We start from the raw sequence: 24563 nt of genomic DNA on the forward strand, positions 1-24563 counted from the left end.
CAGCCTACAGGATTCTTCCTCATCCCAATTTTATCCTTACCATAACCTTGTGAGTGGCTTAGGCTGAGGCATGGTGACAAGTCCAAGGTCACCCAGTGGACTTCATAACTGATAGGGGGATTCAAACCCTGGTCTCAGCTCAGCACTCTAACCACTTCACCATGTGCTCTTCAAAGCCTTGGGCTGGACAAGAGGGGGGAAAAGGAGTCAAGCCTGAGGCTATGGAGGAGAAGAGGGGAAATTGATCACTCACAGTGAGATTTTGCTCTCCTTTGCAGAGTCTCTGAGTGGGGAAGGGCCTGGGAAGGCAAAGCTCCATCTAGCAAGGTGGACAAGGAGGAGAAGCATCCCAAGGGTACAATGATGAGGAAGGAAAAGGATGGCTCTGCTACCCCAGAGGGACTGGAGCAGCTCCATTGCTGGCAAGGAGGAACATAACACCAAGGTCCTAGATCAAAGGAATATAGGAAGCTGCCTTAAATAGTGTCAGGCCATTAGTCCATCTAGCTCAGCATTGCCTGTTCTGACTGGCAGCCCAGCTCTACAGGGTCTCAGGTGGGACATTCCCAGCCCTACTAGAGGCGGCGGAAGTTGAATCTGGGACCTTCTTGCACGCAACACAAATGCTCTAACACTGAGGTATGCACCACCGCCAAAAAAAAGTTTATTCCTGGTCTGTTGGTAGGATGTTGGAGTAGAATTGCGCTGTTCTAATAATCTTAAAATATTTACTCAGGAAGTGCATCTCCCCTACATAATCTTCAGAAACGTGCATCATTTCCTTTTTGCATTATGGGTGAGCATTGTAGGTTTTCAGGAGAAGATTGTGCTCTGTTTGGAGTCAGGCAAAATGATCCTGTTTTTCTGGATTAGGGGTTAATTTGAAAAAAAGAGGCATTGCCAGCAACTCCCCCCCCCCATCAGATTTTCCCTGGAAAAGGGTAAATCTGCATTAAATTGTGATCCCACAATAAACATGCCTGGAAGCACTCATTGTTTTAATTCATCTTCCAATGGATAATAGAATGTGAAGAGGTGCTAATGTTTGGTTTTCTGTTTGACTGAGCTACCTTTTGTGGAACCAACCACTAGGTGTCGTATGACACCTTAAAACTTCATGCCCAGAATCAAGATGGAAACCAATGATTACATTTCCTCATGCCATTAGCTGCTTTGTTTAAAACTTCTGTATAACCTTGGGCTTCTGAAATTCTGTTTAATATTTGCTTCCAGCTGTTTTGTTTGTTTCTGCTGAATTGTTTCATATTCTGCCTGATGATTTGCTTTTCTAGTGTAAATGGGATGGCCACTTTTGGAGGGCAATCCATAAGAGTACACAGACTTCCATATGTTCGTGTGTGTGTGTGAATGTATGGCAATGAATCTCACCATAGTGGGGAACACTGGGCCTAGACAAGCAGCAACACTCTTTTCTTAGAGTCCTTTATCTTTCATGCTGATCTGGACCATACAGCTCTTCAAAGAGAGGACCCTGCTCTGTAAAGTAGAAACACAGCCACCCTAGCTGTATACTGCCCTGTTAATTTATTTTTAATGGAAGGGTGGTATATAACTAAGGCATCTGTAAACTTTTACCTGAAGCCTGTGTTACACCCAGAACATAACACAGGCTACCATACTAAAACACATAAATCCAAACAAAAACAGGTTGCTAAAAACTTACTTGGATGTCCACAAGGAATAAACAAGCAAACACAGTTCAAATATTCTTGCAACACTTCCAAACAGGATCTTGAGCTCTGGCAAGTCTTGGGTGGTTTTAACATGGGTAGGAAGTTAGGTTGCTAAATCTGCAGACTGTCTGGGTCATTTTTTCCCCTGGTGAAAGCAAACAGGGGCCTGGATACACACAACCATGTTATGTCTAAGATGGGCTCCACAATATGTTTGAGACTTAGGGTTCCTCCCTGCAACCTCTTTGTTGAGCATTCATTCTGATTGGTTTGCTGGGAAGTTAGATGACGTGTTTTCAAAGCTTTCAATGCTCTCATGCTGCCGTAGTCTCAACAAGGGGACAAGTGCCAGCACTCCCTCTCTCAATACAGGCTAGGCTTCCATGACAAAGGAATGTTCTGGCCCCACACACCTTGTTCTCTGACCCTTGAAATGTCTTTTGGCATTCCTGGCAGGAATCTTCTTGTGCTCAGTATTTGCTCTGGGATATGGCCAGCCTGAAGGCATATGAGCTTTGTGTTCAGTGGTGCAGAATAACCTGATGGGAAGGCTGCTGCTTACTCATTTGCCTTTGTGGTTACAATTGATAAAGAGGGAATAATTTCACTAAGTCCACACCAGAATAATAGGTAGTGCTAGTTGACTTGGCTGCCTATATAGGTAAAAAAGGTAAAGGTAAAGGATCCCTGGATGGTTAAGACCAGTCAAAGGAGACTATGGGGTTGTGGCGCTCATCTTGCTTTCAGACCAAGGGAGCTGGTGTTTGTCCACAGACAGCTTTCCGGGTCATGTGGCCAGCATGACTAAGCCATTTCTGAGCAATGGGACTCCATGAAGGAAGCCAGAGCGTTTACCTTCCCGCCACAGCAGTACCTATTTATCTACTTGCACTGGCGTGCTTTCGAACTGCTAGTTTGGCAGGAGCTGGGACAGAGCAACAGGAGCTCACTCAATAATAATAATAATAATAATAATAATAATAATAATAATAAAAAATTTTATTTATATCCCGCCCTCCCCAGCCGAGGCTGGGCTCAGGGCGGCTAACAACAATCAAATAATCAAACAATCAAATAATCCAACATTCTAAAAACATTTCATTATAAAAATTAATTAAAATCAAATTAATGGCAACCGTTAAGCAAAATTCTGTGCAGGTTGCCAGAGGAGGGAGTCAGGCTGCGCCCTGACCAAAGGCCTGGTGGAACAACTCTGTCTTGCAGGCCCTGCGGAAAGATGTCAGGTCCTGCAGGGCCCTAGTCTCTTGTGACAGAGCGTTCCACCAGATTGGAGCCGCAGCTGAGAAAGCCCGGGCTCTAGTTGAGGCCAGCCTAACCTCTCTGTGGCCTGGGACCTTCAGGATGTTTTTATTTGCAGACCATAGGTTTCTCTGTGGGGCATACCAGGAGAGGCGGTTCTGTAGGTACGAGGGTCCTAGGCTGTATAGGGCTTTAAAGGTTAAAACTAGCACCTTAAACCTGATCCTGTACTCCACCGGGAGCCAGTGCAGCTGGTATAGTACCGGATGAATATGATCTCGCAGCGAAGACCCCATAAGGAGTCTCGCCGCGGCAGTCTGCACCCGCTGGAGTTTCTGGGTCAGTCTCAAGGGCAGCCCCACGTAGAGCGAGTTACAATAATCCAGTCTGGAGGTGACCGTCACGTGGATCACAGTGGCTAGGTCAGGGCGAGAGAGATAAGGGGCAACTGCTTAGCTTGATGGAGATGAAAAAATGCCATCTTTTTTATAGCTGTAATCTGCGCCTCCATAGAGAGGGAGGTATCGAAGATTACACCCAAACTCTTAACGGATGGTGCTGGCACTAATTGCATCCCCGCAAGAGATGGGAGTTGCCCCCTCAATCCCATATCGTCCTGTCCCAGCCAGAGGACTTTAAATGCCCTTTGTACCGCCTTCTTTTTGATCCATACCAAAAATATTCACAAGAACTGAAGCTCTGCTTCTTGCTGGAGGACGCTTGGAAAATGGCTGCTACTGCTGCACTGCCAGACATACCAGCTGTTAGGCAAGGAGGCTGAACAGCCTAAACAAAGCTTTGCCATGCCTCCAGTCTCTTCTCCGCCCTCACTGATGTCCTCTTTGGGCTCTGGGGAAGGTCTTCTCATGAGCCACAAGGGACTCTCAAGCTCTTTCCTGCCATTTCCAGGTATGAATTGAATTATTTAGTTATTTCTCAGCAGCACGCATATATGTGGTCACGCATGAGATGATCACATGTAAGTGAGGGGAACACCTCTAATGATGTGTATTTTTCCTGTAGCAAATGCCTTAGATGGGTAAGAGTCAGTGTGGCACAGTGGTTAAAAGTGTGGGACTACAATCAGGTTCAAATCCCTGCTCTGCCATGAAGCTTACTGGGTGACATTGGGCCAGTCAAGCTAACTTACTTCACAGGGTGGTTGTGAGGATAAACCGAACTAAGTGGGGAACCACATATGCTTCATTGAGCATCTCAGAAAATGTGTAATTGTGATAACTAGAGGGCTGATGAAAGGCATTTTGCCTTCTGAGGCAAAGGTCAGAATGACACCCCCATTTCACATTCTGAAGATGATTGGACTAGCAATTGAAACTTATTCAAAACTGGTGACAGGGTAGCATCCTCCACTACACCTGAGGTTAGTAAGCTAGAGAATGTAACGTGTTTCAGAATTCGAGTGCTGCCCTCCCACATGAGCCCAGCTGTTGCACTGTTCTTGGTATGGCCAGGAAGCCCATGCACCCCTGATCCCTCTGTTGCAGGAGAAATCTGGGGTGCCCTCTTGGTTTATATGGGAATACCTTTCCCCCTGCTTAGGGCTACGAAATTCTGCTGTACTTTGCCAGCCCTCTTTACATGCTATTTCTATTGTTCCATTCTATTTGAATTTGTTTCCTTTGCTCTTGTGCCAAACCCTCTGCAAAATATCAGTTGGCTTTTTAACAGGTGAGTAACTGGAACTGGCAGTCTACTTTATATGGGATCAGCTATGCTGCAGAAGATGATGCGCAACAGGGAACTCTATGTGGGTTGGCACAATACTGGAATATAATAAGCACATCTGCTTTTAAAAAATGTCTGCTGAATTTTTCTTTGTTTTCCTTGCTAGTCTAAAAAGAGGTGCAATTGGCACACCATGGCATCATTAATAGCTTCCGAATTCTGGCATTTGTGATAATTTCAAAGTATTTCTGAATTCAGAAGGCCTGAAACAGGCACGTGCCCATCAGTGCAGCTGCAGACTTTGCATGTGTGAAACATTCCTTCTTTTGGAATAGAATAGAATTGTAGAGTTGGAAGGGACCCTGAGGATCATCTAGTCCAACTCCCTGCAATGCAGGAATACGCAGCTGTCCCATATGGGGATTGAACCTGCTACCTTGGTGTTATCAGCACAATGCTCTAACCAAATGAGCCATCTGGGCTCATCTGATACACTTCGGTCCAGTGTGTAGAGAGCTGAGTTAGATCAGGGAGAATGGAATTTAAAAAGATTCTGTGGAGTCCTGGAAAGTGGGACTATGGCGATTCAATCTAGCTATGCTGAAAAACTCTCACCTATAGGAACGATGGTGTGTGCATGTCTCTCTGAGCGCACATTGCCCAGTTGGCCCCTGTTAGGACACTTGCATCCAAATTTCCATTGAATTCTATATTTCTAATCAGAATTCTGGAGCAATCTGTTACTTTTAGGAAAACACAAAGCCACCCCAAGTTAGTTACTCTTGTCCTAAACATGTGCTGGTTTCATGGTGAATGAACACACCTATTAAAATGTACGGTGCAATAGCTCTAGGAAGTTGGTTCTGTGTTGGCCAAGTACAAAATGCTTTGGGGCAACATAAATCAGGGGAGTGCAGATGCTCCATGTTTAGCAAGAAGGTAGCTAATAGATTTGGTGTCATCTGAAAACAGTCCCAGATGCTGATCCTGAGCCTTAAAAGAGATCTGGGCACCTGGACACATGCACTTTGTTCTAGGAAAAGGAGATAAAGATCTTATTTTTCAGCTCTGCAGAATGAATCCAGATCAGTTGTATCCCAGTTTTCTTGCTGTATGAGGCAGAACTTGTTTTTCTGGTGAAGCATGCCAGCCCTTTCTGCACTGGAAGTCCTACACCACTTTTTTGCAGCAAGCACCAGGATCTCCCTTCTCAAGCAGGCGTCTGAAAAGGTATGATTCGAAGTTGTGGCTTGTGGGTGAGTGGGTGGGTGGGTGTGTTGTGGCAAGTGGAGGTGGTAGGTTCACAATGTGCCAGGAGCTTGAGACACCTGGCTCTCCTGTGGATTCCCACTGAGACATGATAACATGGAATATGCCTTTCTACTCTAGAGGAAAATCAGAATTGTGGAAAGAGGTGGTTGCAAAGAGGAGGCACGGTGTGGCATGTGGCTGCACTTTGCCAGCATTGGCATCTCCTCCTGAGTTCCAATGACTGAACATCCTGTGCACAGTCTGAGATTGTCTGCATCCAGCAAATCTGCACATTGCCCATCCATTCACATGAACTAAGCAGCATAGCTTCTGGGAATTGGGTGCACTGAATCAGCATACCCAAGATCCCTCTCCCCTGTTGTGGCAGCAGCAGCCACAACAGGGAGAGTCAAGTAAGCATGAATAACAAGGCATGACTGACTCATCATTGTTTTGGTTTTTAAATTTGGGGCACAAGATATCTGGAAAAGAATGGATAAATATATGTGCGTAAAATATTTTGAAGAGAACACCTGTTAATATTTTGCACAGTACGATTGCTAAGCTGCAGATCCCATAATTCAGGACTGTAACTCAGGCAACCGCTTTCCCCCTGTTAGTTTTCACCTTTGTTGGCACAGTTAAGGTTTTCACGTTGGCTTCTTTGGATCTTGTCTAAACTCTGCTTTCGCAGCGGTGACATGTCTACATGTTGGCTTGAAGAACCGTATTTATCTGCACTGCTTATTTTTATTAATAAGCAAGCTACTCAAAACAGGGTTAAAGGCCAGGTCAACACTGGCCTGGCCTTCGCAAGCTGGATAGCTTGGGAATGCAGCTTGAAGGAAAAGGCAATAAGCCTAATTGAAAACTAAATTCTGGCCATGTAGATATGGTGTTATTTCACCTGCAGTTACATATTCAGGCATTTTGCAACACTTGCCCATTTGCTTTTGCTTTTTACATATTTAAAAGTTGAAACCTCTTATCTGAGTGATGGGTCTAGGGACAGGGGATTTTCCTCCCCAGTACAAAGCTGTGGTTCTCCATTCATGGTAGAGACCAGCCTTCAGTGGGGGGAAAGAAGGGGGTTAGCAGCCACATCAAATCCATTGCCTAGCTAGATCCTGAACTGCAGGCTTGCCAACGTTGTTTTAGGCCAGGGATTACCAATGTGGTACCCTCCAGATGTTCATTGGCCATACTAGCTAGGAATGATGAGGATTGGGAGCCCAACATCTGGAGGACATTGTTCCATGTGATTCCATTTCCATGGTACAGATTGAACATGATGTGACTGCTAGTAGTCTTGAAGGGCATCCATTCTGTTTCCAGCAGGGAGCTATGACCCAACCAAAGCTCAGCCTACTTCAGCTGCCCTTCCCTGATATCTGGAAATATGGCATGTTGGCACTGTCTGTTCTCCTGCTGGTGGTGGCATTAATCATTCTGACTTGCCAACGGAGCAGATGCCGGAAGTCCAGCAGATTATGGGAAGGTACGTTACAGAGAACATTGTGGATAAGAAGCATGTGTTCCTTTGGGTTGAACAATTATATCAAGGACTAAGCCAAATTAGGCGGAAAATCACGATGACCTATCACAAAGAGACAAGGCTTGTTGGAGTGTGACTTGAATAAGCCTCGCTCTCCTGGGCTTGCTTCTTACTCTTGTCAGGAACACTTGCAGCCTAACTAGGAAAGAACTGAAGGCAATGCAAAAGCTGCAACTGCCCTTTAGAAGAGCTTCCCCATTCATGTCAATGGAGGCATAGCTCTGCAAGCGGATCCCCTTTCCACATCCCCTCTCCTTCCATTAATCTGAATGGGGGCAATTGCAAGCATGGAAGCTGCACAGCTGCATGAAAACACAAAGAGGGCATTATATCTAGGTGCATGATGACAAACATGTGGCTCAGGTGCTGCATGATACCAATAAAGTACCTATGTGAGAAGCTTTTCATTTTATTTTACAATACTCTAATGCAAAACTTGGTAGGAGGTATCATTTCCTTATGACCTCATTACTTTGTAATAAAAAGTTTCTGTGGGTTCCTCCAACCAAGCAGAGGCTGGTCCATCCAGGAGAATGGGGCACTGCCCACCAACCTTGGTCTGCTCTCAGCCAGCCCCCACCTACCTGCTTTCTTCCCTCCACTTCAGCCTCCTCCTTAGTCTCAGTGCTACATAACTCAGAAGGGAGGAGGGTGGGGATGAAACTGATATTAGTTGGCTCTGCCTATCATTCACCCTAGCTCTGCCTATTATCCTTTCTGTCTTCTGCCCAACCAGGGCCAATGGATATCACCCTTTCCTGCTCCGACCCATCAAGGATCCTTTTTGAAAAATATTTGTTCCTTCCCTCCTTATATTCATGTATGGACCTACTTGTCTCTGATGATGTGCACTCAGCTATGTTTGTTCTTGCAGAAAGAAAATTTGCCAATGAAGCCCGGAGAAGGATAGTAGAAGAGAATGCCTTCGAGGGGGAAAGATCGCAGACACCTCTTCTTGGCATCGCTCGAGAGTATGTTCAAGAGGTCAAGGCAAGTATAATAATCCCCAGTTGCAACCATATGTGGAATTACCTGCCTGGGATTGAGTTTGGGGTAAATTGGTTGTGCCAGTGTGCAGCTGTGCATAGCAGTGATTGGCTGGTGTTGGTAACATCAGAACCCCACCCTCCAATGCCTGAAGAGTTTTCCAACTCTTTTAAATGGTTTTTTGTTTTTTGTTATTTTAATCAACTGAACCTATATAATTAATTTAACATCTATATGAAGCTATTGGAAGCACTCGTTAGGAGTCTTGGAGCAAGGTGTCACTGGTATGCTGATGACATGCAGCTCTACTACTCCATAACATTTGAATCAGGAGTGGTTATGCAAGCTCTGGACTGGTGTCCGAATGCAGTGCTGGATTAGATGAGGGCCAATAAACTGTTTAAATCCTGGAAAAATAGAAGCTCTTTGAGAGGGCGATTCCCATGTCTGGGAGGTAGGCAAGTTTCCCATTCTGGACAGGGTCGCACTTCCTCTGGAAGTGCAGATGTGTAAGCTTGGGTACTCTTGGGTACATTCCTGTCACTAGAAGCCAAAGTGTGGTTGGTCAGCTACAACCTTTCCTGGACAGGAATAGCCTAACCACTGTAGTTCATGCACTGGGGCTGGTTTACTGCAATGTGCTCTATGGATGTCTGTTCTTTGGGAGCTCCAGCTGCTGCAGAAAGTGGTGGCCAGACTGCTTATGGGGACACATGGCTGTCGACATGTGGCATCACCATTATAACATCTGCAGTGGCTGCCCATCCACTACTGAGCCAGGTTCCGGGCCCTTGTATTAATTTATCTTAGGTTCAAAATACCTTAGGGGCTGCCTGAACACTTCTTCCCCTGCTTGATCACTGAGATCATCCATAGGAGCGTCGCTGGTTGTTCCACAAGCTGGTGAAACTCCTTGAACATCCACATGAAACTTTCATTGGCCCAGCCCTGTAGAATATAGATTCAGTAGGCATCTTCTGCATTAACCTTTAAACATTTGCCGAAGACTTTTCTTCTGCCAGGCCTATACAATTAAGAAAAACATTTTTTGTAATAGCTAGTGATCTGTGTTTTTTAATTGTGTATATATAATTGTTGTAAACCACCATTTGATCCTTTTAAAATGATGGTATACAAGTATTTTTATGAATAAATAAATACGCCTATAAACAGTTCAACCCAATGTTTGTTTACTCAGAAGTCAGTCAGTTTTAAGAGCACACCTTTCTCATTTTGTCCAGATCCAAAGAATCCAAAAGGAGCTCAAGAAGCTTGGGATCTGCTTTTCACCACCAGCTTCAGAAAATAGCCACGAAATGGGCAACTTGAGTAGTGATGCAGTTGTTTCTGATGAGTATCCAGGCAAACTGAAGTTCTCGCTTCTCTACAACAAAGAGCAGCTGGAGCTCCTCTTGACCGTCACAGGAGCCCTGGGCCTACCCACCCAACAGTGCACCAACACCTTTGTCAAGGTTAGGCTGCTGAGCTGCGCTTCCTCCCAGTCTCCTGATCTCCAGTATATTGTCCACGAATGGCAGACCCACGTGGCAAAGAACTCCAGCAGCCCAGACTTTGGGGACCAGTTTACTTGTACCCTGCAGGAGGCCGAACTGACAAGGAGCAGCATCAAGTTACAGGTGAGAGCGATAGTGGGTAGTCTTCTATAGTTTTACAGAAGGGCGCATTTAGAGAAGAGCTTCCCACATTCCTGGTTCAGTGTTTTAGCACTAAACTTCTGTTCCCACAAAAAAGCAGGCCAGATGATATGGGTGAGTCCCATGCTAGTGTGTCTCAGTGGATGTTAATGGAGTCTTGGCGAGCCTGGTTGTTGCTGTAGTGCAAGCAGGTGGGGACTCGGGTGAATTAGTGGCAAGTGGCTTCAAGGGAGTGGATATGCCCCAGAATATTAAGGATGTCAGCATGGATAGCTCAGTTGGTTAGAGCATGGTGCTAATAATGCCAAGGTTGCAGGTTCAATCCCAGTATGAGACAGCTGCATATTCCTGCATTGCAAGGGGTTGGACTAGATGATCCTCAGGATCCCTTCTATGCTTCTGTTATGTTGATTCCTCTCCTCGGTAGCCCAGAGACCTGCTTCACCCAAGGTTCCTCTCTTCCATTCCTCTTCCCCACCTATTTTTTTAAATAGACTTTTAAAATATTTTCTAATAATAATTTTTATTAAATTTTCAATTACAATCCAATAATAGCCTCATTATAACAATACCAAATTATAATACAATTTCTAATACCAATCATTCAAATACAGTGGTACCTCAGTTTAAGAACAGCCCTGTTTATGAACAATTCGGTTTACGAACTCCACAAAACCAGAAGTAGTGTCCCGGTTTGCAAACTTTACCTCGGTTTAAGAACGGAATCCGAACGGTGGAAGGGCACTGGTGGCGGGAGGCCTCATTAGGGAAAGCGTGCCTTGGTTTAAGAACAGACTTCCGGAATGGATTAAGTTTGTAAACCAAGGTACCAATGTACTGAATTATATAATTTAGGTGGCCCCCTGCCTGCTAGATTTGATGGTTTGATTATTTTCTTTATTTCTGCGTTCCAAAATCTTTTAATTTCAATTACATTCCAGTCAAAATAAGAATCCCTTATACAACAACTGCAACATGAATAACTTCCATTTGTGCTGACACATTAGATGATTTATAGAACTACAAGTGAGGCACTCAAGCTATATCCTTGTTCTTCCTGGTTGGCAAATATTCTGTCCGTGGTGTTTCTTCCTGTCCTTGTGAAATGTTATGTTGATTTCCCCCGGGTTGTTGCTGTTGCTGTTTTCCAGTGTACATATAACATGAAAAACAGTTATAAGAAATATTTTTTAAAGGGGGGGGGAACAAATAGTAGGTATGTAACATAGGTTCGTCTGTATTTAAGGTGAGTAACCAAGTCCAGTCCCAAGAGAGAGAGATGAAAATGGAGGTTGTTCTCGTATAAATAAAGTATACTGAAGTCAAGTGTAATTCCAAATCTCCTAGGCTTGTAATGAGGGTTGCCTTGCAAATGTTGGTCTTGCTGTATGTATGTGTAAGAATACGCCATATCATGTGGAAAGCACCTGGAAGTTACAGCCCTTGTTTAAATCTCAAGTCACATCTACATGCAGTAAGGTCCAATGTGAGATTCTGAGCCATTTTCCTTTGAGCTGCAATAGACAGTTGAGCTGCCAAAATCATGTATAGGTCCTTCCCACACATTTGAGAGGTGCCATCACTCCTAGCTGAGGGAAAGACACAGTTCCCAGCCTGGACTGCAAAGGGACTTGCAGGGGTGTAATGGTGAGGAAGAGGAGGTGGTACTGAACTCTTCTGCCGGCTCCTGATTCCTCACTGCAAATGTCCCCCCCCAAGGCTCCAAAAATGGAAGTGAGCCTATCTGAAGAGGAAGGGGAGGCCTGAGGGCAGTTGCAAGGGGAAAGCAGTGGCTGCAGGTGGGGCTGAGCACTCTTCCCTCCCCCTACGCCCTGCAATCTTTGTTATCTTGTGAAGTGTGGATTGGCTGGGGTATACAGTGGTTCCTTGGTTCTCAAACTTAATCCGTTAATGGAAGTCCGTTCCAAAACCAAAGTGTTCCAAAACCAAGGCACACTTTCCTATAGAAAGTAATGCAAAATGGATTAATTCATTCCAGACTTCTAAAAACAACCCCTAAAACAGCAATTCAACATGATTTTTACTGTCTAACAAGACCATTGATCCATGAAATGAAAGCAATAATCAATGTACTGTACTATAAAATGAATAAGACAGTATTGTAGAAAAATTAACATTAATATTTTTTCTTACCTGCACTGCTGATAGTCATTGTTTGGGTGGGGGGGCTTTTATCCATTTCCACGGTCACACAATCAATCAATCAATCAATCAGTAGCTGAACTGGGTTCCACACAGTCACAAAAACAAATTAACCGAAAAAGCCTCAAAAACAAAAACGCAAAGTAAATAGCAAAAACAAAAGCACCAAACTTAATCCGTTCCAGAAGTCCGTTTGACTTCCAAAATGTTTGAAAACCAAGGCGCAGCTTCTGATTGGTGCAAGCGCCCCAGAAACAATAGCCAACAGCTGCATCAGATGTTCGGTTTCCGAAAAATGTTCGAAAACTGGAACACTTACTTCCGGGTTTTTGGCATTTGGAAACCAATGCGTTTGAAAACCAACATACCACTGTAATTCATTGGGAATCTGATATAAGACACACACACAGTGAAAGTGTGGATCTTGCTTGCAGTACTAGCCACCACACAGAAGCAGAGAAAGGTCCAGATCTTTTGCTGTTGTATAAATAATAGGCTTAGAAAACAACTCTGGATGAAGTTATACACAGAAAAGAAAGCTCCAGGTTGGTAGGCTTTTCCGATACATACAGATGCTAAGCATCACCGTTGCCCTAACACCAACTAACTAAGACTGAGACTTGCAAGCTGAAGTTTTATGGCATTTCATACATGAAGTGGCTGTTCTCAAAATGAGGCAAGAAATCGCCTCAAATAAACACAGGGCTCTAGTCATGTGGTTTGAGGGGTGGGGTGGGGCAGAAAACCCTTTCAAAGCATGTAATGATATAATTTCAAATTGTAAATAAAAAACTAGGTGCATCATAGATCTGAACTGCTGATCTTTCAGCTGCCTATGGAGCAATGCCTCCATCTTGTGGAAATCTCCAATAAGTGCATGTCTTTCCTGCAACCATGGGGTACATGCGGTTGCCCTCTGTTCCACTTTGTTCAATTTCCTTTTGCTTGGCTTGACACATGGTGCCCCATTACTGCTATTTGTGCATTTCCTGTCAGCGTATGTTTCCTTTTTTCTCAATATATTGGGATCTTTAGCCAACTTTTTTAAAAATAATATCCTCCCCCAAGCTTCTCAGGCTGCTTGGTGGAGGTTTATACCTACATTTTATCTTGCATGTAGGGGAAACTGTTTTTGTGAGCTACACAAAAAAGCAAATGGATAAAATTTTGATGTGTTCGTTGAGGAGGTGAACGAAATAGTGCTTTTATCAACCCCAGTGTGAAAGGGAGGCAGCAACTGAACAAATCAGATAATGGGAAAAGCAACAGCATGGAACTTGTGTTATAATAAGGAATATGGTGGGATGTCTGTTCAAATAAGTGTAAGATAGTTATGAAGATTATTTCCCAGAAAACCAGTGTTGGGTAGTGGTTGTACTGCTGTACTATGGCCTGGAAGGCCAGGATTCAAATCCACACCGAGCCTTGAAGTACAATGGGTGACCTTGGGCCAGTCACTTTCTCTGACTAACTTTACCTCACAAAGTTGTTGTGAGGAAAAAACGGGGTGGGGGAGAACCATATATGCCACCTTGAGCCCCTTGGAGAAAAAGTGGGATATAAATGTAATATTAATTAATTAATTAATGGAGTGCAAACTTTTGCACTCGCCCTTCCCTCCCAGTACTAACCAAGAAGGAATACAGAATGAAAGCAAAATATTCATGTGGAAATCACATTAATAACACCTGAACTGAGAAACAGCATCTAGGGTCAACCTACGTGACGCAGGAAAATGTTCCTTAAGCAATTTGTGTGAGCAGAGTAAGGCCTGGAATTTCAACACCGTCTTACATATCTGAGTGGAAATTCCCCTGAGGTCTTATGACCTTTGCAGGAAATACTGGGCTGTATTCAACTACAGTAACTCAGGCTTCCTCAACCTCGGCCCTCCAGATGTTTTTGGCCTACAACTCCCCATGATCCCTAGCTAGCAGGACCAGTGGTCAGGGATGATGGGAACTGTAGTCTCAAAACATCTGGAGGGCCGAGGTTGAGGAAGCCTGAACTGTTTCTCAGAGTACACTCGGTTAGTCATGTCCACTAAATTTAATGGGTCTACTCTGAGTAAAGATTAATTGACTACGACCTACTGATTTGTCTTTTCAAACTTCATATACTATGGTGGTCTACGTGTAGAAATCTTCAGTTTAAATCTTGCCTCACTTTTGAGTTCTTTGTGTGGCTTTAAGCAAACCACTATCTCTCTTCAGTCCACCATCCATAGGGATAATACCGTCGGCCTAATTTATAGGGCCATTAGTATATCATCATCATCATCATCATTTCTATGCATATATATATATGAATTGCAGGGATAAATGCATGTGAAGCATTTCAGGAATAAACACCATAAATCAATACAGATTATTACTGTTATTGTTATTTTATGATGTCAATTATTCCATAGGTTAAACACTTTGACAAATATTCCCGGCATATGCCTCTGGGGGAAGTGAGAATAGCTCTGAATGCACTTAATACTTCCAGAAAGATCGAATTCTGTGAAGAATTACAGAAGGCGACAAAGGTAGCTGTGGGTTTTCTTCATTACTTTGGGAGAATTCTCAAAATCCTACATTAAATTTTTTATTACAAAATAAAAATTCCAGGTTATTGACACAGAAGGTGAGATCAAGAGTAGTGCAAGCAGCCACTTGCTCATGGAACGGGGCATCTACTTCCCTTTCTCACCCCTGCAGCCTTCAATTCGCCCACAAAATCTCCTCCCAAGTGTTGAGGGAACACTCCAGAAATGATTTTGAGGGTGCCTGGTGAGGAGGGGTTAGAGGGGAGTGGAAAAAGAGAAATAGTAAGTGCCTTTGTGCAAGTGGATTTCTGTCACACAAGCAGACTGCCACATAGAGAGATCACCCAGAAAATTCTCAAAATTACGAAGACATGTTTTGTGCATTACCAGAGCTGCAGAGCTCCCATTTATAGATGGGATGCTTATAAATTTGCATATGACACAAAGCTGGAAGGAATAGCTAACACCATAAAAGACAGAATTAAGATTTAATGTAATTTTGGCAAACTAGAAAACCAGGTTGAAACCAACAATATGAAATGTAAAAGACAACAGGCCAGAGGGATTTCAATATCCATGCTGAGTCTTACCAAATCAAATAAACAAGAAATTAACTATTCTCTTGTAAGGAAAACAAGCAAAAGTACGACGACAGAAATTAAGCCAATTTAATCAAATACCTGGGTAGAACACAAACATGCACACAATACATTCAAACAGATTAACCAACCAACGGCCTTAGTAATAGTTCCCACCCTGTTTTTCACTTTGAGCAGCCCACTCTGTGCCAAGTAGACTTTCACGCTGTGGCTTTTGAACAACTTAATACCTTTCACCGCCATTAATTGTTGCCCACAAGCATCTACAGGAAGAAACTGCCACCCCTTGCTCATAGAAGCAACAGAGTAAGAAACAGTCGCAAAATAAAAAGCGGGTGGGAATAAGCCATAGCTGATTTCTCTCTCCCCCATTCCGATCCTAAGGAAATTCCTGGGCCTTAAGGTTGGTAAGGCTGAAGGAGATTTGCAAGTGGATTTGCTGGCCTTCCCCTCCAGCGTTTCCCTTACATCTTTTCACAGGACACAGTCGGAGAAGTTCTTGTGTCACTGAAGTGTCTTCCGATCTCTCAGAAGATAGAGGTTGGGCTACTGAAAGTGAAAACTGCCTTCTTGTACAACAGTCCAGAGAAACGTAAATATATCTGTTTTCTTGTTCTTTGCCTGGTGCTGCCTCCTTCTGACCTGCTGTCCCACCTGGAAAGAGGTGACTCACAAGAGAGGTGTATTCTTGAATATGTTGATAAAAACTGACCCAGAGATGTAGAGTCTTGGTATCATTAGAGCCAGATTAAAGTTCTACAGACACTGTAGCAGTAATAGTTGAAGGTGGAGAGTGTCTTGGGAAATGATCATTTTCTCCTCATCCCATGCATTAAAAGCATAAAGTCAATCTTGAAATCCCAGCTCAATATCTCTGTCCCCTTGAAGTTGTTTCAGGCTGTAGTGCAGGAAGAGCTCCAAAGGTGTGACTGAAGAGAATGGATGTAGCATATTGCTGAAAGGCAATAGAGCACAAAAACTGAGATAGGTGGGCTGGAGAAATGACCAAATAATAGTAATTGAAGGGAGTGGGGGAACTATATAGGGACCCGAACCCTCATCTTCTGATAAATGGAAGTCCAGGTTTGATCTCTGACACCAGCAGATACAAAACTACAAGGCTTTTCCATACAAAGATGAGGACTACAGGCTTGCTTTTTTTGTTTTACTGGAATATGACTTTCATGTTTATCTAAATTTCCAAAAGATCTCTAGAACTAGGGCTACCATACATCCGTATTTTCATGGACATTACTGGGATTTCGAAGGTGGGGTGAATTTCCGAAAAATGACACTTTGCCCTTTCAGGTTTTCCTTAAAAAAAAAAAAAGCTCAAGAATTTTGGGGTCTTCCTTAAAGAAAGCTTTCGAGGTATCCTGGTTTTTACTTTTTGAAATATGGCAACCCTACTAGAACCCTTGTTTTATATTCTGTAGTTGCTTTCTTGCGACCCAGTTAGAGATTAATATGCATATCCAGTTTGCTCCAGAGTATGTTGTTCTTAGTGCTTCTGAAGCCTTAGCTTATATCTCATTTGCAGTGTTCGATTCTTCCTCCTTTTGCCTCTCCTGTATGGCTGTGTCACAGATATTTGTAGTCCTTCATCTCACAGAGCTAGAAGGTACTGCTGTTTCCAATAATCATCAAATTCCTCCCTCTCAGCCTCAATGCAAGGAAAAGATAAATTATTAAATCTCTGCCCAATTCAGAGGAATAGTTATGATCTTGGGACAATAACTCCAGGATTGACAGAGACTCTGGTGTTCATGTTGCCACTCCTTCTGATGCTCTTTCTGTTCCAGGTATCTATGCAAGGATTGATGTCTTCTGCAATCTCCATAAGCAGAAGCATCAGAAATCCAAGCCCAAGACCCTCACATCAATTACTGTCTTCAATGAAACGTTCCTGTTCCACCTGCCTCAGCCTATAGTTTGGGATTGTGCTCTCCTCATTTCCATTTATGAGCTGCGTCCCAGAAGCAAGCAGCTTGTAGGACAGGCTGTGCTGGGGAAACAAGGACCCAACGATATGAATGACCACTGGCATCGCATGGCACAGTCCATCCAGCACCCTGTAGCTAAGTGGCACCCTTTGCTCATTTAAAAGGAGGATTTTGCAGTTATGTGGATGTGCCCAAACTTTCCTCCTTAACACTAGGAGCTACTGCAGCATCCAAGCAAGCCCGCTTAAGCAGAGGTGAATAATGACAGGCAGAGTTTGGTCAGAGCAGCAGTAGTAGAGGCCACGTGGCTTCTTTCATGCAAAACTTATTTCTTTTCATTCTCACAGGTGTTTCCATTGAAGAAAAGGATTTCCCCCATCACTGCTACTGTGCCATTGTACTTTATAGCAAACAAGGATACTGGGCTGAGGGGCATAGATGGAAATCAAAGAAACTGTTGTGGGCACCAAAAAAATACCCATTTCACAGGAGAAAAACTGGCAATGTTCAGAACCCAGCCCCCACAAAAAAAACAGAGCAAACAGCCACATGTGCCCCATGACACTAAGAAAAAAGCAGGCAACTCTCCTGCCAAACAAACAAGCAAAAAGCCAAAATAACTGTGTATTTTTTATTGGTGCCAAAGGTGGATGTTCTGAGGGCTCCATTTGTGCTCACGGGCACTGCATTGGGGAACCTAATGGCAGCATGGTGTAGCTACAACTGGGGCTTAAACACACTAAGAAAACACAGACACCCCCTTGCCATTAAAATAGTCAAGGGAAGAATTGGACATGGAGAGGAAGAGGAATGGGATGCCTAGGATTGCATAGGAAACCTGTGTTCCTTCTCTATTTGGAACTCAAGTTCTTTTGCCACATTTTCTGCCAGTTGGCCTACAGCTGAGAAGAGGCTATAGCTCAGTGTCAGAGGACACACTTCGTGTGCAGAAAATCCCATATAGGATCCCTGACATTTCCAGTTAAAAAGATCACAGCTAACATATGTGGGGAAGACCTCTGCATGAGGGCCTGCATAGTTGCCAGCATAGTAGTGAAGGGAGAGCTGTGGCTCAGGGGTAGACAGCTCCAACTCCCTGGCAACTCCAAGTCAGGCTCCCGTCTGAAAACTCTGAAGCTGCTGCCAGTTAGTGTAGACAATGCTGGGCTTGGTAGGAAGCAGCTGCCTGTGTTCCTGACAGTTCCTGTGTTCCTGAACAGCCCTGACACTTCTGGATATAGGGCAGTATATAAATTCAAGAAATAATGATAATATAAGGGAGCATCTAATACAGATGAAAGCAAAGCTAAAGACACTTTTTTCATCATTTGTGATGAAAACCCACTGTGTGCCCACCCCACGCTGCCTCTACACTTCCAGCTCATGCTAGCAGATTGACCAGCTCCCAATGGGCTCCAGAGTCCGTTCAACTTGTGGGTACTGAGATTTAAACCCCTACATACTTTAGTGGGCAGATGTTTGTTTGACTGTCTTCCTCCCTAGTGGTCTGCTCAGTCACTGTGATGTTAATATGAACTGGGGTGCCCTAGTCATTCAAAGTAAGTGATGACCGGAGAGAGTCTTTTTGCTTCTGGTACGCCACCTCTGCAGTGTTCTCAGGGATGCTTGCAAAGCGCCTGTGTTTATATCATTTCAGTGCCAGACAAAGAGCTTTTAAATGTTCCCACGCTTGATTCTCTCTCTCTCTCTCTCTCTCTCTCTCTCTCTCTCTCTCTCTTCTCCCCCCCCCCCAACACATCCGTATATATCTATCTGTGGTTGTCTGCTGAGTTTTCATTATTAAGATGTGCCATTTTACTGTGCTTTTTCATGTTCGGATGGAAATGGTTTTTGTATTCTTTTTATTATTATTATTAAAGATTTTCTTGATTTACAAAAGTGTGTGCAATGTCTCTCTCTCATATTCCCCCCCCCCCATGTAACATTTTAACAAGTCAGTTTCATTTGTTGAGACATTAGGAAGAAAAGGGGGAAAGAGGTGGAGGGGGGAGAGATGGGTGGGGGTGGGGTCAGGTGGCAATGTTTCTATTTTACTTACTATATGTAGGGTTTGGTGTCAGCATTGCTTGTGCAGGTTCTTTGCTGTTCACTTGTGTTCCTTTGGTGGTGAGAGAGGTTGGGGTTGGCCTAGGGTGTGGATATTCATTTGTGGTTGGCTGTGGTGGTCTTTGTTTTCATGTGTGAGTGGGGTGGGTGGCTGTTTTGGATCAGGTTAGCCATATTGATTTGTATGCTATTGGTGGGTTTTTGTCATTGACTTGTTGGGCTGTGTATGGGATAAAGGGGAGCCATACCGGGGTGAAGGTGTCTTCTTCTGTTTGTCTTCGTGTCAGTTTCAGTTGGTTTTTGTATTCTTGTTTTGCTTTTATTGTATTATTACTGTTGCTGTGCCCTGCCCTCAGAGCCTTTGTTGCTGAATGTTGGTTTTTGTATTCTTGTTTTGCTTTTATTATATTATTACTGTTGCAGTGCCCTGCCCTCAGAGCCTTTGTTGCTGAATGGGGTGTTTTAAACAAACAAACAAACAAACAAACAAACAAACAAACAAACAAACAAATGATGAAGAAGATAGAAGCCATGTCAATTTTAATAAGCAGCACCCATTTGAGATAGAATGTCAGTGAAGCTCATTTGGATTCTGAATGAGTGCAGAATATGTAGCAGCCACTGACTTCTATTGCAAATACCTATCCCAGATATAATTGTTGACTTTTCAACTGGGCCCTAAAGCCTGTATGCTTAATAATAATAATAATAATAATAATAATAATAATAATAATTATAATAATGTATACTGCCCTTCATCCAAAGATCAAAGGGCGGTCTACAACATAAAAACTTAAAATGAGAACACAAAATAGATCACAAAGCAAAAACAAGCACAAACTAATAACCCTCCTCCCACAAACACATTTAAAAGGCCACAGAATGTTAATCAGCCAATACTGAATAAAATATTGTGTGGGGGGGGGAGATAAACCCTGCTCCGCATAATCGATCATGTGACACAGCACACACACCATTTGAATGGGAATTCCCCTCAACTGTGGGGGGCCCCTCAAATATTTTATGGGGGGGGCAAAGGGACCTTGGCCCCTAGGAGTTGGCTCCTAGGCCCCTAGATGCTATTTGTGCACATTACAACAGTACAGTAATCTAAAAGATTACATTTTTCCATGCAGATTTGGGAGAAAGAGGAATTGGAGATTAGATTAAGTCTCCACTACCAAAGTGATGAGCCACAGGATTTGAACCTCTTGTCCCTTTGCCATTATGTACCTTGTAGTCCGTTCCCTTCTCCCATTGCTTTTCAATAACTGGAATTTGCCTTTTCTCTCTCTCTCTTTTAATTGTTTTGATTTTGTGTTAAAAAAACAAAAAGCATGCAAATGAAAGTTAAAGGACAAAATACAAACTTGCTTGAGGTTCCTATGGCTGGTGCACTTTAGTGTTTACCCTGGGGGTGGTGCGCATTGCTAGATTGTAATGGGGGATTGTTACAGGAAAATCTGGGTGCGAGGCTGCTCTGCCACCCAGCTCGTCGGACTAAGTCCGCGGGTCCTTGCGGAGGAAAAAGAGCTCAGCCGGAGACAGGAGCAAGCTGCAGAAGATCCAAGTTTATTGCGCAACAGGTTCAAGGCGAGATTGAACAGTTAGAAAGGGGTGACTTCCCTCCATGTCCCAGAATACAGTGCAAAATACATCCCAATTACATCATGAATACATTAAGGAGAGGTTGGGTTACACAGATTACATATGGAGGAGGGAGGGGGAATATGCAGAGCTGGAGATATGCACAGATAAGTACATCCTGAGTACCGGTGATGAGAAGACAATGGTCCATGTATGCATAGTCTGCCACCTGGCATTGCCCGGAGGAAAGGCTTGGCAGAGTGATTTGACAGGATTAGGGTCTTGACACCTTGCTTGAGGGATTATGGAGGACAGGGGAGGTGTCATGGAGTCCTAGAGAAATTGAGCAAATTGGCACGTTGATTTTCTATGAATTTTATAGATTTTAGTCCCTTTTGACATTGACAATTGGACTCGGAAATAAATGGATATATTGTAGCAAAGAAGGTGAAGAAGACATGCCCCCCCTTCCGTATCAGGGATATTACGCTACATTAAATGCTGTGTGGAATCTCAGGAACAGATCTGCTTCCCGCTGAATGTGGAAGCTAAATGTCCTAGTGTGCCTATCAGGGATCTTTTGCTTAGCCATTCAAGAAGTTAAAAATAAACATGCAGTATTTGAATTCAGACTTTTGTGACCCTGGGGCAGGCTAAATGTGGAAGTACAGCATAAGTGAATGAACGGTAAGGAGGATGATCTCTGAGTTATGTGAACTCCTTGCCCTGCTCCTGCTTTGCCAGAAGCAGATAGAAAACTGAATGGCTAAGTAAAAAGAAATTGCTGTGTGACCGCTGACCCTCCATAGTAAATGTGTAAGCATGTCAGCAAACCCCTGGTTTACTGATCTGATTGCTTTTAACATAAAGCCAACTGACACACATATATATCCCCCTTTCACAAGAAAAAGTGCTATGAATTTTCTGGCACCTTCCACTGTGTGATTTTGTATCCTCTCAGACTCTTCTACTACTCAGGTTAGGGGTGCCTAATGTGGTGCCCTTTAGATCATCTTGGAATATAACCCCCATCAGCCTCAGCTGGCAAGGCTGTTGGTTGGTGGTAATGAGTTGTAGCCCAGCAATATCTCCACCCCTGCCTTAGTTAATCCTTTTTATTTCTCCTGTAGAATGTGGGGTGGCTCACTTTCTTGAGCTATCTGGAGCTGGCTAATTTGAAGGTCCTCTGATGTGGCGCTTAACCTTGTTTGCTCTGATTCCTTGCATTATGCACTACACTGTGGACAGGATTATGGGGTATGTGTGTTGTGGTAAGCAATCTTCCCTGGGGCCTGGCAGAGCTGGACTTGGAAGGCTTTGGTGCCCTGCTGAACCTACAATTTAATAAAATCATTGTGGGGTGGAAATGAGAAACGGGATCTTCATACTGGATGTTAATCACTGCCGCTTGAGTGAAGTCAGTAGGTGAGGATTCTTACATCAATATACTCTTCCTGCATCATTTATTGCAGTAAATGGGTAGTTTTCTATTCATGTTTGCTTCCTAGGGGAAAGGAACTAGGAATAGAATATCAAAACCATTAACACTCCCATTATGAAACCTTTAATTCATGCTACAGCTCTGCTGGTGACTAAACTGTTAAGGTGGACTTGAGTATCCAGTGGTATATCTACAACGAACTCTGAGGATATTGAATCCTTCTAGAGATAAATATGGTAATTCCATGACGCTGTGTAGGATGACTGCCTTCAAATAGTGGACCATTAGTATGGTGTGCTGGTCTGATTGCCCCAGAACAGTATGTTCTTGACTGAGAATCATGGAGCATGTATAAACCCTGGCAGTGCCTTCCATTTTGCTTCACCTTGTGCCTTCATTATAACTTGCACTGGAGTGCTGAAGGGGCAGAATTTTAACTCAATATTCAGCCCTGTTTGTTCATGTAACGGCTGTGGGATCCCTTATTATATTTGTTGTCCTCTAGTATAGCACCCTGAAGACCACTAGTGAAATCAACAGGAAGTCTTTAGGCACCTTAAAGATGGCTTGCTTGCTTCCAGACAGCCTGTTTCTTGAGCATTCATCCTGATTTATTTGCAAGGAGGTTATATGACAGAGCAATTGTTGTCCCATACTTTCTAGTGCATTTTCCCTTCAGTTTCCTTTCAGCAAAAAATATCCTTTTTGCCGGGAACCGGAGTTGCACCAGTGTTCCAAATCAACTTCAATTATGCAGTCTGAATTTGCTGATATGTGACTGGATCCCACCTCCAAATCACAATAGTTTGGAAATGCCCATGGGCTTATATTGGCATAAGTGTTTGTGGGCTAGGGTCTACTTCATGATCAATTGTGTTTTGATTATTGTCCACAAAAGCTTATGCCAATATAAATTTGGTAGAGTTTCATTTCATTTCGCATTTAATTTGTAAACCGCCTTGCTGTATTATTATACACAAGGTGGTTTACAAAGCTGAAGAAACAACAGAGATTATGCACCTTATAACAAGGATGACCAGTGAACAGGGATTGTGGGAGTTCTAGTTCAGCAACATTTGGCAGGCCAAGAATTCCCCACACACCTGATGCAGACCTAGTGCCCTGATGGAGATGAAAATTGCCCTCTTCCGAGCTATTGGTTCAACCATGAGATGATATATCATGCAGATTAGCTGAGGAGAAGGCCCTGTGTGTGTGTGTGTGGCTAACACCATTGCTGGCACTGGAAACAAACGTCAAATTCCTAAAGCACCCCCTAAGAAAAACTTCAGCCTATTTTCAAAGTGTTTGTTGTTGGGATTGTCCATTCTTTAAAGGATTCCCATGGGAAGGAGACACACTGCATTTGGGTTTGCCTGGTTGGCATCATGGCAGTGGCATTAGGGTTAAACAAGTGCTGTTCTTGGAGAAATACAAATAGTGGGCTCTACTATGGGTGCCCCATGCATGCTTGCATTTCTCTTGCTGTTATGTTCTTATCTCACAGTGAGACAAGCCTTAGGGTTGATTCACACATGCACATACAGAGCTGTGGTAAGCCATGAAAAATGGGATGGCGTGGAGGCTGCACTTTTTGGCAAGCTGCATCTGAAAAATGGTTCCCTGCACTCTTTAGGTGAATTTAATTCAGTGAGAAACCAAGTTACAAATGGAAGCTGTTAATATCACAGTGCAGGGTAGGCTGATTGTTCTCTGTTTGCTGCTAGCCTCATGTCGTTTCTGAGAATTATTTCATAGAACTGGGTGTGGTTCTACACTCTTGGTGGGCTTCACTTTTGATTTACTTGTTTATGCTCGGGATGATGTCAAGAACATGGTGTAACATGTATTTCAGCTAAAAAAAAACCCCAGCAGCCTGAAGAACATAAAATCCAAGCACACTTTTGTATCGTAGCCATTAAGGTTCCTGCCAAGTCTTGTTTCCTATGGTAACCGATTTCAAGGAATTTTCAGGCTCTTGTGTTGATGAACTTTAAACTATTTAGCTTCTCACTGACATTAGGGAGATTTCTCTCTGTATTCGGCCTTGCGTAGAGAACTGTGCTAAAGTGCAACTAAGTGTGCTCCTTAAATCATTCTGTGAAGGCTGGCAAGGCAAATGAAGTTTATTCAGTGTGCTATTTA

The 24563-nt window shown here is 43.5% G+C and overlaps 1 protein-coding gene across 1 annotated transcript; it reads left to right on the plus strand.

The window, feature by feature from the left end:
* Positions 1-7235: 7235 nt before the first annotated feature.
* LOC128417115 (synaptotagmin-5-like) lies at positions 7236-19001 on the plus strand. The gene is made up of 6 exons (XM_053395384.1): positions 7236-7389; positions 8321-8436; positions 9675-10070; positions 14662-14781; positions 15861-15972; positions 17183-19001. The coding sequence occupies exons 1-6, from the start codon at positions 7236-7238 to the stop codon at positions 17482-17484; spliced, it is 1200 nt and encodes a 399-aa protein (XP_053251359.1). The 3' UTR covers positions 17485-19001.
* Positions 19002-24563: the final 5562 nt, after the last annotated feature.

The sequence above is a fragment of the Podarcis raffonei genome, chromosome 1 (genome assembly GCF_027172205.1).
Source record: "Podarcis raffonei isolate rPodRaf1 chromosome 1, rPodRaf1.pri, whole genome shotgun sequence".
Taxonomy (NCBI): domain Eukaryota; kingdom Metazoa; phylum Chordata; class Lepidosauria; order Squamata; family Lacertidae; genus Podarcis; species Podarcis raffonei.

What these genes read in the sequence shown, in the direction of transcription:
- LOC128417115 (XM_053395384.1), top strand. Translation starts at nt 7,236, where the DNA reads ATGACCCAACCAAAGCTCAGCCTACTTCAGCTGCCCTTCCCTGATATC. An exon ending in AGTATGTTCAAGAGGTCAAG is followed by an intron (nt 8,437 to 9,674) that starts GCAAGTATAATA and finishes CATTTTGTCCAG; the next exon opens with ATCCAAAGAATCCAAAAGGA. An exon ending in AATTACAGAAGGCGACAAAG is followed by an intron (nt 14,782 to 15,860) that starts GTAGCTGTGGGT and finishes ATCTTTTCACAG; the next exon opens with GACACAGTCGGAGAAGTTCT.